General features: G+C 41.0%; 2 protein-coding genes across 3 annotated transcripts in view; both read right to left on the reverse strand.

The window, feature by feature from the left end:
• The window catches only part of slc1a2b (solute carrier family 1 member 2b), a 37,529-nt gene extending 33,627 nt beyond the window's left edge, over positions 1–3,902 (reverse strand). Inside the window, exon 1 of the mRNA XM_072669923.1 lies at positions 3,720–3,902. The gene's annotated coding sequence lies outside the window, so the exon portion shown is untranslated. The remainder of the gene's footprint in view (positions 1–3,719) is intronic.
• A 7,209-nt stretch (positions 3,903–11,111) lies between these two features.
• pamr1b (peptidase domain containing associated with muscle regeneration 1b) overlaps positions 11,112–13,022 on the reverse strand; it is a 30,797-nt gene continuing 28,886 nt past the window's right edge. For both annotated transcript variants that reach the window (XM_072669976.1, XM_072669967.1), the window contains exons 13-14: positions 12,477–12,838; positions 11,112–12,215 (exon numbers count right to left, since the gene is read on the reverse strand). In XM_072669976.1, the coding sequence (XP_072526077.1) occupies positions 11,655–12,215; positions 12,477–12,838 (923 nt within the window). In that variant the 3' untranslated portion in view covers positions 11,112–11,654. The remainder of the gene's footprint in view (positions 12,216–12,476; positions 12,839–13,022) is intronic.

Below are 13,022 nucleotides of genomic sequence, written 5' to 3' on the forward strand. Positions count from 1 at the left end.
TCTCAAACAGAGCCCCACTGTCTCTCTCTCTCTCTCTCTCTCTCTCTCTCTCATCTCCCCCACCTCTTTCCTCCATCTCCTTTCTCCCACAAAGACAGACCTAATGGATAGACCACTGTTCCTTGCATCTCAAATGCTGTCCCCTCCACACTTCTGCCAGCACACCAGCAGGGCCTTTTGCCTCCACTTCATGCCGTTTTTTTGTCGCTCAGTGAAAAGCCAAGCCTGCAATGACATCTGATCTCAGGCAGCAGCAATAAGCCAGCAAACAGCTCGATATGAAATGTTAATCCGATACAGCTGGTTTTATGACAGTGTACCAGATAGGTCCACTGCCATTCACAGGATCGAAGGATGCCATCATTGTGTTGTTTTCAGCTTAGATAAGAGAATTTATTACAACACCTTGTTATCCTTTGTGTAATCCCGGACTTCATTTGAGTAAAGCTCTATTAATTGTGTAGGGACTCTACTTCTACCGCAATTAGACAACAATAAATCACCACAAATCTACATATACCCCCCCCACACACACACACTCCCCACCCCTCAACACAAGGGGGACATTTTATCTTCACACGTTATCAATCAGTGACTCAGAATGTGTTAACACCCCCTAATGAACAAGCCTCATCCTCTTATCTTAACCAGTTCTTTGTTGTCTCATGTACTGCACGTCTCTCCCTTTGTCCACGCTGAATACTCCCTGATGGACAAAAACAGGGATGAAATGGCAATCCACATTCACACAAAATGTGCCCCAAGCCCAACCCCAATTCCAGTGTGACTGGCATGTACCCTAATTAAAGTAACAGACCTCCACTTATGTTAGAAAAGATGTTTTTTAGAATGCTCCACCTCTGTTAGAGAACCAAAAGAACACCATATATCATCACTCTCCAATGAAAATGATGAAGGTGAAAATGCTGAGTTTACAGAAGGTCAGAAATAATAATACCATATAAAATAATTTAGGGCACTTCAATTGGTCTATTAATCCTGTGTTATTATTATACATATATTATTATTTTTATTATGTGTATAATACATAGATATTATATATATATAATAAATACTATATATATATATATATATATATATATATATATATATATATATATATATAATAAATACTATATATATATATATAAGTATGTAACAAAATTTACATATATTTTTATATATATTATTATTATTACATATATTATTATTATACCGTGTTTGGAGCAGCTACAAGGTTTAAACGCTGGAGGAAATCGGACAGCAGATATTGTCGTTGTCATGCAAAAACCTTGTATCTCCATTTTTTTCGTTTGACATAATGCCTGCTTTTATTGTGTCACAATTTCATGAGGAATGGACCAAGGGAAATGTCAATTACATTACAATTACAATTACAAAGTCACTTACATTGACTTCCATTGCCATTTTTGTGCTACAGCTACGATATGGAAACACAAGACAGAACGACCTGTACGCCTGTGTTTCATTTGCTCAATAGAAGATGTGCACTTATTCTTACTTGAAAAAATGTATTTATTGTGTTACTATTTTACTTTAAACATCTGGATAATCAATAGAATAACATAGAGCAGAAAGAAACTCACATTTAGCGCTGTGGACAAAACACATGCAGCTGAACTGTGGCTCGTATATTCAAAATATTTATGAACCCTTGATTTTGGACCAAAAAGGTGGGACAGTTGTTGGATCCTTTTAACGCCTTAATTTCCCTCTAGGAACTCTTCTGGCTCAAGATGCTCACAGAACGCAATAATAAAAAAAACAATAAAACTGTGATTGATGTCGTGCAGCCTTCTGTTGTAAGGACACTGCAAATACTGTGCAGTCCTATTCGCCGCACGCATGCTTACAGGCACTTGTCCACACAATGAACAGCGTGCACACTAATGTGGATTTGATCATTTACACAAACCTGTAAATAACCACAGTAATTCTGTTGTTGAGGGATGTCATGCAAGTCTGGGAGCGGGGCCTCTGGGCACAGGGCAGAATCGATTATCTGCATGAATACTCCCCCTCTTTCAGATTTCCTCCACAATCACATACAGCAGGCATTCCATCAGAAATGAGCCAGAGGGCAGAATGTACCCTGAACATGCACCTCCTGCAGGGATTACCAGGACAAAACAGACCTGGCTCACTGGAGACACAATTGTTTGTAGTAATCTGCGTTTTATATAAGAACAATCATAGAGATGTGATTGATTAGTGATTGAGTTATTACCCAAAAATGTATTTTTATCTGTGTGTCCATATACACCGTCCATATATACACAGGCTACACGCATACAATACAAAAGAATGCACATATTTCCTATGATCACCTTCAAGTCAGCCCATCTCTGAGGACACAAAAACACTGACCAAGAACCTGTGATAGTTATTAGGCTAGTGTGATTTGTTCAAGTCTGCAGCATGACGATTTTCAACCTTTTTATACACATAAATATATAGACTATAATAATAATAATAATAATAATAATAATATGTCTATTCATATGTCTATTCATGCCTGTACTTGTTTTAACCCCAGTGTCTGAAGTCCACCTCTTTTAGGAGGACCTCAGCTGGACAGCCACACAGGTGGCTCTGAGGAGTTTGGCTCCGTCTCAAACGACTCCCTACACCCCAGCACACTTAGCACACTACAACACCGCTAATAAAGGAACGGGCAAATGAGTGCACTCTGTGTCAAGTAGGGAGCGGTTTGGGATCCAGCCCTGTCCGTCAGGTGAAATGTAGCCTAAGCTAAAGTCGCTTCTTGAGATTTTGGGGTGGCTTTTGAGACTGTAGTGATTTACCAAAACACTGCTGGAGTTTCAGAGACGGTCTCGGAGAGGAAATGGACAGTTTTTTGTTCTTGTTGTTGTGTTTATTATTGTGTTCAAGCGAGTTTCTGTCGGTGCGGAGTCTCGCGCTGAGGGGATATAGCTAGCTAGGGGATCTCGCTCTCGCTCTCGCGCGCGGTAGCTAAGTGGCTATAACGGTCACCGTTCACTTGCCCACAGCTTCATCCTCACGGTGATTTACAGCCTCTCTCTCTCTCTCTCTCTCTCACACACACACACACAAGGCGGAGTGCTGGGAGCCAAGCCAAGATCAACCTCACGACTTCTGAATCACACAGGTAGAAGAATGTGCCTCAGGCATGGGCGACAGAACCCAGCAGTGAGGTGAGGCATCATGGCAGAAAGGCTTAGCTGTAACTGGACCCGTTATAAAGAGCTAGCTAGAAGCTGTAACTTCACTAATAACTGACTGACTGACTGACTGAGTGACCAGCTAGTTAACTCGCCCTTGTAAATAAAGCGAATGGTGCTTTTCGCTTCACTGCTGTGATTCACTTAGCTAGCTAGTGTCCCAGTTTGCGGGGGGCTGAGTGCAGTTCAGTCTGCTCCCATAAATACCACTTTGGTTGCTGTCACTTTTTGACATAGCTAATTCAAATCAAATCTGGCAGTTGTTCTTTATATTGTGTCAAAATGTCACGATCAAAGCTCCAGCGTAAATCCGCCAAATCCACTTGTACTAAATATTTTAGCTACATCCACTATCCATTGAAAGTCGGCCAGCTGAGAAGGTTCACCCCTCTCCTGTAAAGTTGCTCCCGCTGTGGGGGGCTAGCCCGCTGATTCTCGCTGGTATTCTGTGCTCTGCTTGTGTGTCTGTGTCTATAATCAGAAGGAGAGACTCACCTCGGCTCTATAAACCTGTGAGGGAAACAAGGAGGAGGACTCAAGTTTGGCGTTGTTTGGTGGTCGATAGTGGTCTGGACTCTCGCATCCACTAGTGTTGAGGACTGCAGGACTGCAACCTGAAGGCGCTGAGGGCAGACGGGCCCTTTTTTTCTCTCTGAGGTAAAAATCCGCGGAGCTCCGCTCACTCACTCACTCAGCAGTCCCGCTGCACAGAGCGCTGCTACACCGAGGAGTCACTCCCTCCTCTACTCCTCTCTCTCAGTGAAGACCAGCCCTCAGCGCGCGCTCCAAAGCACTTTTAACCCCCCTCTCCTCTCCTCTCCTCCTCCTCCCCTCTCTCCCCTCACCCTTAATCTCTCTCTCTCTCTCTCTCTCTCTCTCTCTCTCTCTCTCTCTCTCTCTCTGGGTAGGTCAAGCAGGGGCAGTTCACTGAAGGTTGGTCTTCATTACACTGCACCGTTTTAATGGACCTGTGAGGTACAACTATGCAAATCATCAATTTCTGCATGATTCACGATGCATATGGTTTATGAGGGGTGACTGGTGTAAATTCACTGTCTGTATTTTACACCCTTGTCATTCGAAAGCAAGATGTGCAATGCAAAGAGGTTTTAGGCACCTAATATCATTTATCTCAGCCATATGAGAGTTACTGCTTGTAAAAACTCCAGATCACATAAAAACATACAAGTAAATTCAAGTACAGCAAAAAAAAATCCCAATAATGTCTCATATTGAAGACAGTAGTTGAGATCTTAAGAGCTAATTAAAGAAACAAAAACAAAGCTTGGTTCCCGAGTTCTCCTGGATGCCCCCAGCCAGTGTGTGGGGTGGTTCAATTCCATCACCAGCTCACCTAATTTTAACATCATTAAGCATTGATTTGAATTGATTACTACAAATAATACTAGACTCCCATGAGGAGATCCTTGGGAATGGTTTAATGAACAGTGCTGTAAAGCCAGTACTTTTTGTATTAATGTTATTTGTGTTTATTCTGATGTTAATGTTTTTCTGAGCAGACAAACACTTACTTTCCAGATAAGGAGCTTTATCACCCTATTTTCCACAGGTGCCTGAACCTCTGCATAGTACTGTATGTGCTGTAGGTGTTTATTAAACACTGTAGATTTTGCTGTGTAAATGAAGTTGTGGCACACAAGAATACATATAATAAACCGTAGAGGGATTGTATGGTTTTTGTTTTTACAGAAGTCTTGCAGGTTAGTTTTAACCCAGTGTCACGACAATCCGTATTTTTGTGTAAACAGAAGGTGCTGGTCAGCAACATATCTGGACAGCTCCATTTTTAGACTGTGCAGTGATACACAGTGATGAAACACCTCCTGCTTTATTTATAACAAACCTGTACAGCTAACTGCAGGGATTCGATTTGTTATTCGATTTCCCCCCCATGCTAGGAAATAACAGAGAAAAGAATAAAAGGAAAGCAGAGAATGGCCATTTGCCATTAAAAGCAGAAGCAGTCAGCCTGCATGACTGCTCTCGCTCTAACATCACAGGACTGGATTCAATTAGAGATTCTCTCACCAAAAACAAGTCAGCCATCTTCACTGGCTTGCTGGCAGATCACAGCAGTGGTGATGGGAAGCGTGGGATGCCTGGATAGAAAACCATGAATACAGAGTCAGTTTAGGCAGTCAGATCTCTCTTTTTTTTTTACATATTATACTATCTGAACTAGTGTCTAAAGGCGTGGAATCAGATTTTGTCATTCTGACTACAACTGTAAGCCCCTTCTAGACTTATAATCCCAATCTTCGTTACAGGTCCTTGCTTAAGATGTTTGAGTCAGTAACTCGACTAAGCCTAGGATCCCATATAAGAAAGCCATTGTTTTAAAAATATATTGTAGTTTATTTTATAGTGATGCACAGTGATATCGGAATCTTTTGGGTATCTAAAGGATAAAAATCAGAAAACATTTATTGTTGAACTCATGCATAGATATTTAGATATTTAGTTTGTAGAGCAGAACATTTCGGGTATTTTGCTGCACTTTATGTACAGCACATTTTGCACTTTACAGTTCTCTTCTGTGCTAATTCAGGTAGTTCTAGTACCAATTTGCTAAACATGCATATGTATATGGCAGTAACATTATATATATATTAGTAGCCTAGAATTCTCATATGTGTGTCCCTAATGTTTATTTATATTTGGAAATATATTGACACATGTGCCAATATGTTTCATTTTATTTATTATGTTTGATTAGTTCTGCAATAATCCTACACGGTGAGCAAGGGCCCCAATGAGATATATACAGATTTCTAAGACGGCTCAGGTGATGTAAAAAAAGCCTCTCTTGGATTCACTGATTTGGCTCCATTTCACTATCCCAAACCAGTGTAACAGGGAAATAGAATCCTCCAGTGTTACTATACGGAAAGTGGTAGGAGCTGCAGAACAGTTCTTCAATTTGCACAGCGTTGGTGTTTTAATCTAGAGAGTCATCTAAGTCTATAGATCTAAGACAAATAAAATACATACATTCTTATACATAGGTGCCCAAATGACACATATTGTTCATTTTAAAATGAAAGTTAGCCTACAATGATCCTGTACAGGAAACAAATGTTCTGGGGGGGGGGGTTATTTAACGTGCCATTAGAAATATGCAAACAGCATATTTGTTTATATTTTAGGAACATTTAAAATTAAGCAAATAAACAGCAATTATGCTTAAGAATTATACTTCAGAATAAGTATAAAGTTATTTTTTGACAAACAGAAAAACATAAACACATGTATTTTGACCAGGGGTACTCAAAATATTGCACAAGACTGTTCAGCTTCTTAGCACATCACACCATACCCACATGTCTAAGCATTTAGCCATGGCTAGGACAGAATGATGTTATCTCAGTCAGGGAAGCTCTATGAAATCAGCTCTTTGCCTCTGTATCACACTCACCTAAATGCAAGCATGTGTACTGTGCTTGACTGTGCTGTCATTCGGTCTGTTAGCCCTCTGAGCCTGGGATAACTGCTAATTTAGATTCCAGCTTAGATCACAGTTATCCTTGCTGGTGAAAATGTCAAGTATAGGTTTGAAGTGTTTACAGATCCTGCAATGTCTGCATAGATCGGCTAATGAATGGTTGTTGATATTCATTCCTTCTGAGGCATACTGCAACACATTGCGCTGAGGTGTCCCACTGAAGCACCTTGCTATGCTGTTACATTGCGCTACACATTAATTTTGTGTATGTTATATTGCAAATAATGTAGATAGAAGTTAGCAACTATGATATGGACTGAATATTACTCACAGGTACCTTAGATTGACGTTTTCTTCCTTCCCCTATTCCTAAAATGTGTTTTACAAGCAACTACAGATATAAAACTTAGATTTAATTGAATTAATTAAAAAAAAAAAAGAATTAGAGATTACCCTGACCAGTTAGTAAATCTTATTGGTGTGAAGTGAAAATGAAGGCCAATCGCACCTGCATGGTGACCTGATGAGGCTCAGCATGCTCTCCCTTTGACTTATTGACCAATGTTTTCCTTTCTTATCACCCCTAGCATACAATTCCCTAGAGTGTGAGAGAAAGCAGGAGATTTTGGTGGTAATAAATGACGTCTTGGCTGTGGTGTAATGAGATGGGGGTCATTCCTCTGTTGCTGCCCTTTGAGGGGTAATCAAGAAAGCAGCAGCTTCACTCCAAACGTGTTAAGGCCTAATAAAGTAACAGTGCCCATGACCTCTCCTGGGAGTAACACTGCAGCTACGGGGGAAGGGCAACAGGCACTGAGATTGAGCCATCACCTCAAGCTTTAGATTATAGTAGAGGGGAAAATAACTGCTTGCCGAAATGGTACTGGTCCCTCATTAGAGCCGGGAAGGTGTACAGATAATGAGTATAGAGTACAGCAGTTTGTAATTACACATTATGACACTTTTATTAATTTCACCTTCAGTGTAAAATTACTAATGCAGTGTACACAAACAGGTGTGAAGGAACATTTGGTAGCATGTGCTCTGATTCATGCTTAAACCTCTGGGGTTCAGCATGTCAGTCATGGGTCCCGGAGCGTGGCATTTTTTCTTGGAAATGAGATTCAGCAGCGGTTGCTAACCTCGCAATCCATAACATGCTGTCGTGGACTGTTGCAGGGAAATATAAGGGGCTCTATAAATCATGTCCTTCTGCTCGCCCATTAAGTCCTCATCAGCAAGCTGTATGTAAGGTGGCAAATTTACACTCACACTCAAAAAATGCACACACATGCACTCTTAAAAATAAAGTACTGAATCCATAGAAGAACCACTTTTGGTTCTATAAAATATGTTTATAATAGAGATGTGTGAGTGTGAGGAACCCTTTAAAGGCCCAAAGAACCTTCACTTAATGTATAACACAATATACGATATAATAATCATTATATGTTATGACGAAAACCTTAACAAAGTGTCATGTGAAAGTATCAGCATTTATATGTAACACCAAAAACACAGCATGCTGTATATTTAATATCTATCTGTCTATCTAAGTAATGCATTTTATAATAATAAACATAAGACAGCAAACAGCTCTGGATTATGTTGTTTGAGATATTGGCGTCACACTGCTACCTTTAATTGCAAAGTTTCTAAGACATCATTTGCACAAGACTGTACTCTGTTGAGTGTCACATTTTAAAAATTAAAAGCAGATGCAATGTTAAAAATGATGATCTTTGAATATGATATCTTTAAATATCGATATATGCAAAACATAGTTTGAATATAGCTATATTTACAATATACTGCCCAGCCTAATTCAAAGATTCTTCACACTCAGACATCTCTTTTACAAACATGTTTTTTTTAATGGAACCATAAGTGGATCTTCTGTGGCATTGCTCAAAGAACCCTTTGTGAACCCTTTATTATTAAGAGTGCATAAGTCTAACCGTAGTACACAGTCCAGTAGAAATCATTTTATTTTCAGAATATAACATTAATAACATATTATCAAATCACCAGAAATCTTAATATTAAAAAAAAAACATATATAAAACATCAACCTCCATGTATGGACACTTGCTACGATTAAAAAGAGGCCTTTCTTTGAGTGCCCTAAGCCATCCATTGCCATGTGATTGCATAATGAAAGGAAGTGAGCACAAGACAGCCTGGAAGGTAAAAAAAAAATGCTAATGAGGTTTCCCTGGAAACAGCAGACTGGTGCGTATAGACCCTTCCCCCTCTCATAGTGACACTGTAAAGCTTTCCATCCATTTGGTTCCTTTTTGGTTGAGACTGACCGGTTTGATTGTGGAGAATTTGGGAGTTAGTATGCAAATACATTCTCTAAAGCAACTTAGTGGCCTTTCCTTTATCTGCTGTCATGTGCATATGTGCTGTTTGTGACATTGCAGGGCTTGCAAGCTAGGATAGTGTCTGTTTGTGTTGCACCCAGGTGGCTCTTGTTTCTCCTGTGAGAATCCTGTAGTCCTTATGCTTCCCATTCCCAGTGCACTTGCTCTTAGCAAATGACAAGGTCAACTGCTAGCTCTCAACCAATCAAGTGTTTGAGAAGTTAGGTTCTACCCAATCACCGACCATGCCCTATGAGCTAAAGGAGCATGAGAAGAAGCGGTGTTCCAACTGCAGCTCTCTCTCTCTCTCTCACTTCCTCTGGGAAGCTGAACAATTCTGTAGAATTTCTAGCAAAATAAAGAGGTAGCACAACAAGAGCCCTTTCATAAATGTGGTTCTTGCTGGGGGTGGGGGGTGGGTGGCAGGGGCTCCCAAGTGAAATTACCTTCAAGAGCACATCTTTCGCACAAGCTGAAGTCTTTTATTGTCGACGGATGGGAAAATCTCTTTAACCAAATGCCCATGAGGACTTTGCCTGCATATTAAATAGAGCGTGGACATGCTCGGACAAATGCTAGATGCTGAGAATCATACGTCACCATGTGTGTGTGTGTGTTCCATGAATGGGGAAGGGGTGTGTGCCCCAGAGAAGTGAAGTGACAAGGGGCCCTATCCTTAGCGCACAAATACACGCAAAGCATCATCCCGTGATGGGAGCTTTTATCTCTGTGTGCGTCTTTCCGGCAAGGGTTCACTGCAGGTGAAGTTAATCCTTCACCACCTGAGGTTAGGTTCTCATTTATGTATACATTTATAGATCAGTAGTTTAAAATTGGAGAGATGTTCTCTGACAGGTCATGTCTATTTAAATACAGAGTGAAAGATGTGCTTGGTGACTGAGAGTGTGCCATTGTTTGCCTGTAATTGCGACTCTGCGGGTAATAGCAACACACACACACACAAAAAGATATTTTATAATTTATCAATTTGACCTAAGAATCATTAGGCATATTTCTAACCATCAGGTCATCACTGCACCTAAACGTAGTCAATATATATATATATATTTGTTTTCATTTCCTGAAACAAGAAGTGCAGCATATGTCGATATAATCAATATGAGATCATTGTAAAATGACTCAAAACCAATAAAAACAGATAAAAATAGTCTGGTCTAATAACAATTTCAACATGCTTTCAAGATGATTTCACTTGCTAAGATGTTTTAAAAAGCCCTGAACAGTAAATCCCTCATTCAATAAAATTAAGACCTTGGGTCCAAATATAATATCAGATACATTTTCTAATTTTAGTTATTCAGCTTAGATTGTTCCAGCTGCCTACTCTTTTTTACTTTTTCAGTTTCAGTTTAAATTGTATAGAAGAGCGTTCCTTGTAGAAATCACTCAGTAAGTCATTACACTCACATTCACTTTCACATTCACTCCACACTCCTTCTGTATCGGCCTATGCTAGAGTCCCACTGAACTGCTCCACATGTCTGATACAAATGTAAGCCCTCACTGCCATCTACTGGCAATTTAAAAAATCACAGTTCCGAGGTCAAGTCTTTTTTAATACACTATATGTCCAAATGTTTGTGGACATCCTTTTTAATAAATGCATTTAGGTACTTTGCACAGATGTGCAAATGCACACACACAATGCTTGTCTAGTCCATGTAGAAAAGTAGTGCCAATAGAATAGTACTCTCTGGGCCAGATAAACATGAACTCATGTATAATGCCAGGTGTGGGCTAGTGGGGTAAAAAAGCCTCCCAGCATTGTGCTCCATTCACCCAACATCCAGACCTCACCAATCAATTTTTTTACAGCAATGCTGCAAAATCTAGAAGAATTCCTTTCCTGGACAGCAGATACAATGACTCCAAAAGCAGGATAAACTCTTTTTTTGTTGAATATACTTGATTTAAGAAGAAACAATGCAGGTGCCCCAATACTTTTGTCCATGTAGTGTATTCCAGTCTGTGTAAGAATTGGTAATTGAATTGAACTCTGCACAGTGCTGTGGTTCCAACACCAAATCATTTAAAGCGTTCTCTAGAACACAACCACCACTTTATTTAAAGATCATAGGCTCACAGTAATTTATACAATATATACATCCATTCAGTCATGTTTACAGTTGTAGAATAATACATTACAATATATGTACATTAGAAACATTCAGAAGACCAAATGTCATTGATGTCAAATATCACAGGACATTCGGTTTTCTGGTCAATTCTACAGCACCGATTACCTGAGGACCCACACATTGTTAAAGGGAGGGGTCAGTGTTGGTAGAAGTTTTCCCTTTCATGCTATTCTAAGATCAGTTTTGTGGTCTCTTTATTACATATTTAAGCCAAATATATAGCTGGGAGAAGCTGGTCCTAGCTCAGCACAGAATAAATTCTACCTGGATTAGAGTTCATGCTCTTTCTAACTACTGCTGTTTTCTTGTGGCAGCGCGCTGCATAGTCCAGTGTTAGTTTAGCCTTTATGTAAGCTACATACTGAAGTATTATGAGGGCAGAAAGGAAGAGCATAAGTGAGGTATGGGAGTGGAAGAGGAACTGAACTGCCCTGATGTCTTACTATTTCATGTTCCCGTCCAAAAAGTCGAGGAAGTTAGCGATGTGTGTGTAGACAGTATAAAGTTCTGGATTGCAGTCCAGTGAGTCATACCCGAAACTGACCAGTCCCAGAAGCTTCCACTCTTGGGTGGGGTTTGGTAAAAGTGAGGTGGCGGGGTCAGGAGAAGAAGCGGGCGGAAGGATAAGGACCCCTCCTGTTTCAGCTGGGCAAATGTTGGAAGGACTGGCACCGGGATCCTGGCGCCCACAGAGCATGTTCTCCGACACGCTGATTGGAACGCCGTATTGGGCGTACTGCTGCTCACAGTGAACCACATCACCCAGCATCACTGTGCCCACACGAGCTCGCTCACTGTCCTTAGCCCTGGGGTCTGGGATCAGGGACCAGCCTGTCACCATGCCCCGCATGAGAAGAGAGTTGTCTGCAGCACCTTGCGCATCTGGAAGGCAAATAGGTAGCACATGCTCACCAATACGAGCTTTGTCCAGCAGCTTCAGTATCGCCAGGTCAGAGTCCAGTACCAGAGGGTCATAGTTAGGGTGCACAGTGATGGAAGATATCTGGTCAACCAGAGGAGACATAGAATTAGAAAAGAAAAGGTCAGAGCAAAGAACTGAATAAATATTTGATCATGATATTAGAATATTATAATATTTCAACATTTCTATTATTTAACAGGATTAAACAAGCTCATAAGCTTCAACTATTCAACTATTTGTTTTTCCATGCTATGACTTCTTAAACTCAAATGCCTCAGCCATTTCTAACACAGATGCTCACTGACTGCTAGTGGACCCCAAGGTCCCTGATGTCCTCCTCACCCTGAGGCGCTGAAGGCCCTTAGTCTCTCGCAAGTCACTGCGGTACTGCTTTCCCAGCACTACTCGGACTTTGGCAGTGTCTAGCGGGTAGAGTTTCCCCAGCTCGGTCACACAATGGGCAGCCACCACCACACTGCGCTGGTTGACCAGAGCTCCACTACACACCAGCTGCCAGTTGTCTGCAGCCATGCTTCCATCATCATCCAGCAGTGCTGAGCCTTTCCCTTTCCCTTCAGCCAGGGTAGCAGCCTTCCCCAGCTTTCCTCCTCCATTCTGCCCCGACAGGCGGTAGATGGCAGCGAGCCATGGCCAGTGAGAGTCTACCGGATGCTGTGGGTCAAATTTTGGCAGCTTGCCACACACTGGCATACACAGACAGAAAGAGAGATAGAGCAAAAGAAAAGGACATATGGTGAGGACAAGGACAAGAACTGATCATGTAAAAGCACACCAGCAAATGAGCCAACTTGCTCCATGCCTGCATCTAAGTTGGAGTGCCTCTGTTTGTTTGTTTTTTCTTGTGCTTTCCCAAAAGCGTGGGCTGCA

This window comes from Salminus brasiliensis, chromosome 2 (genome assembly GCF_030463535.1).
Source record: "Salminus brasiliensis chromosome 2, fSalBra1.hap2, whole genome shotgun sequence".
Taxonomy (NCBI): Eukaryota; Metazoa; Chordata; class Actinopteri; order Characiformes; family Bryconidae; genus Salminus; species Salminus brasiliensis.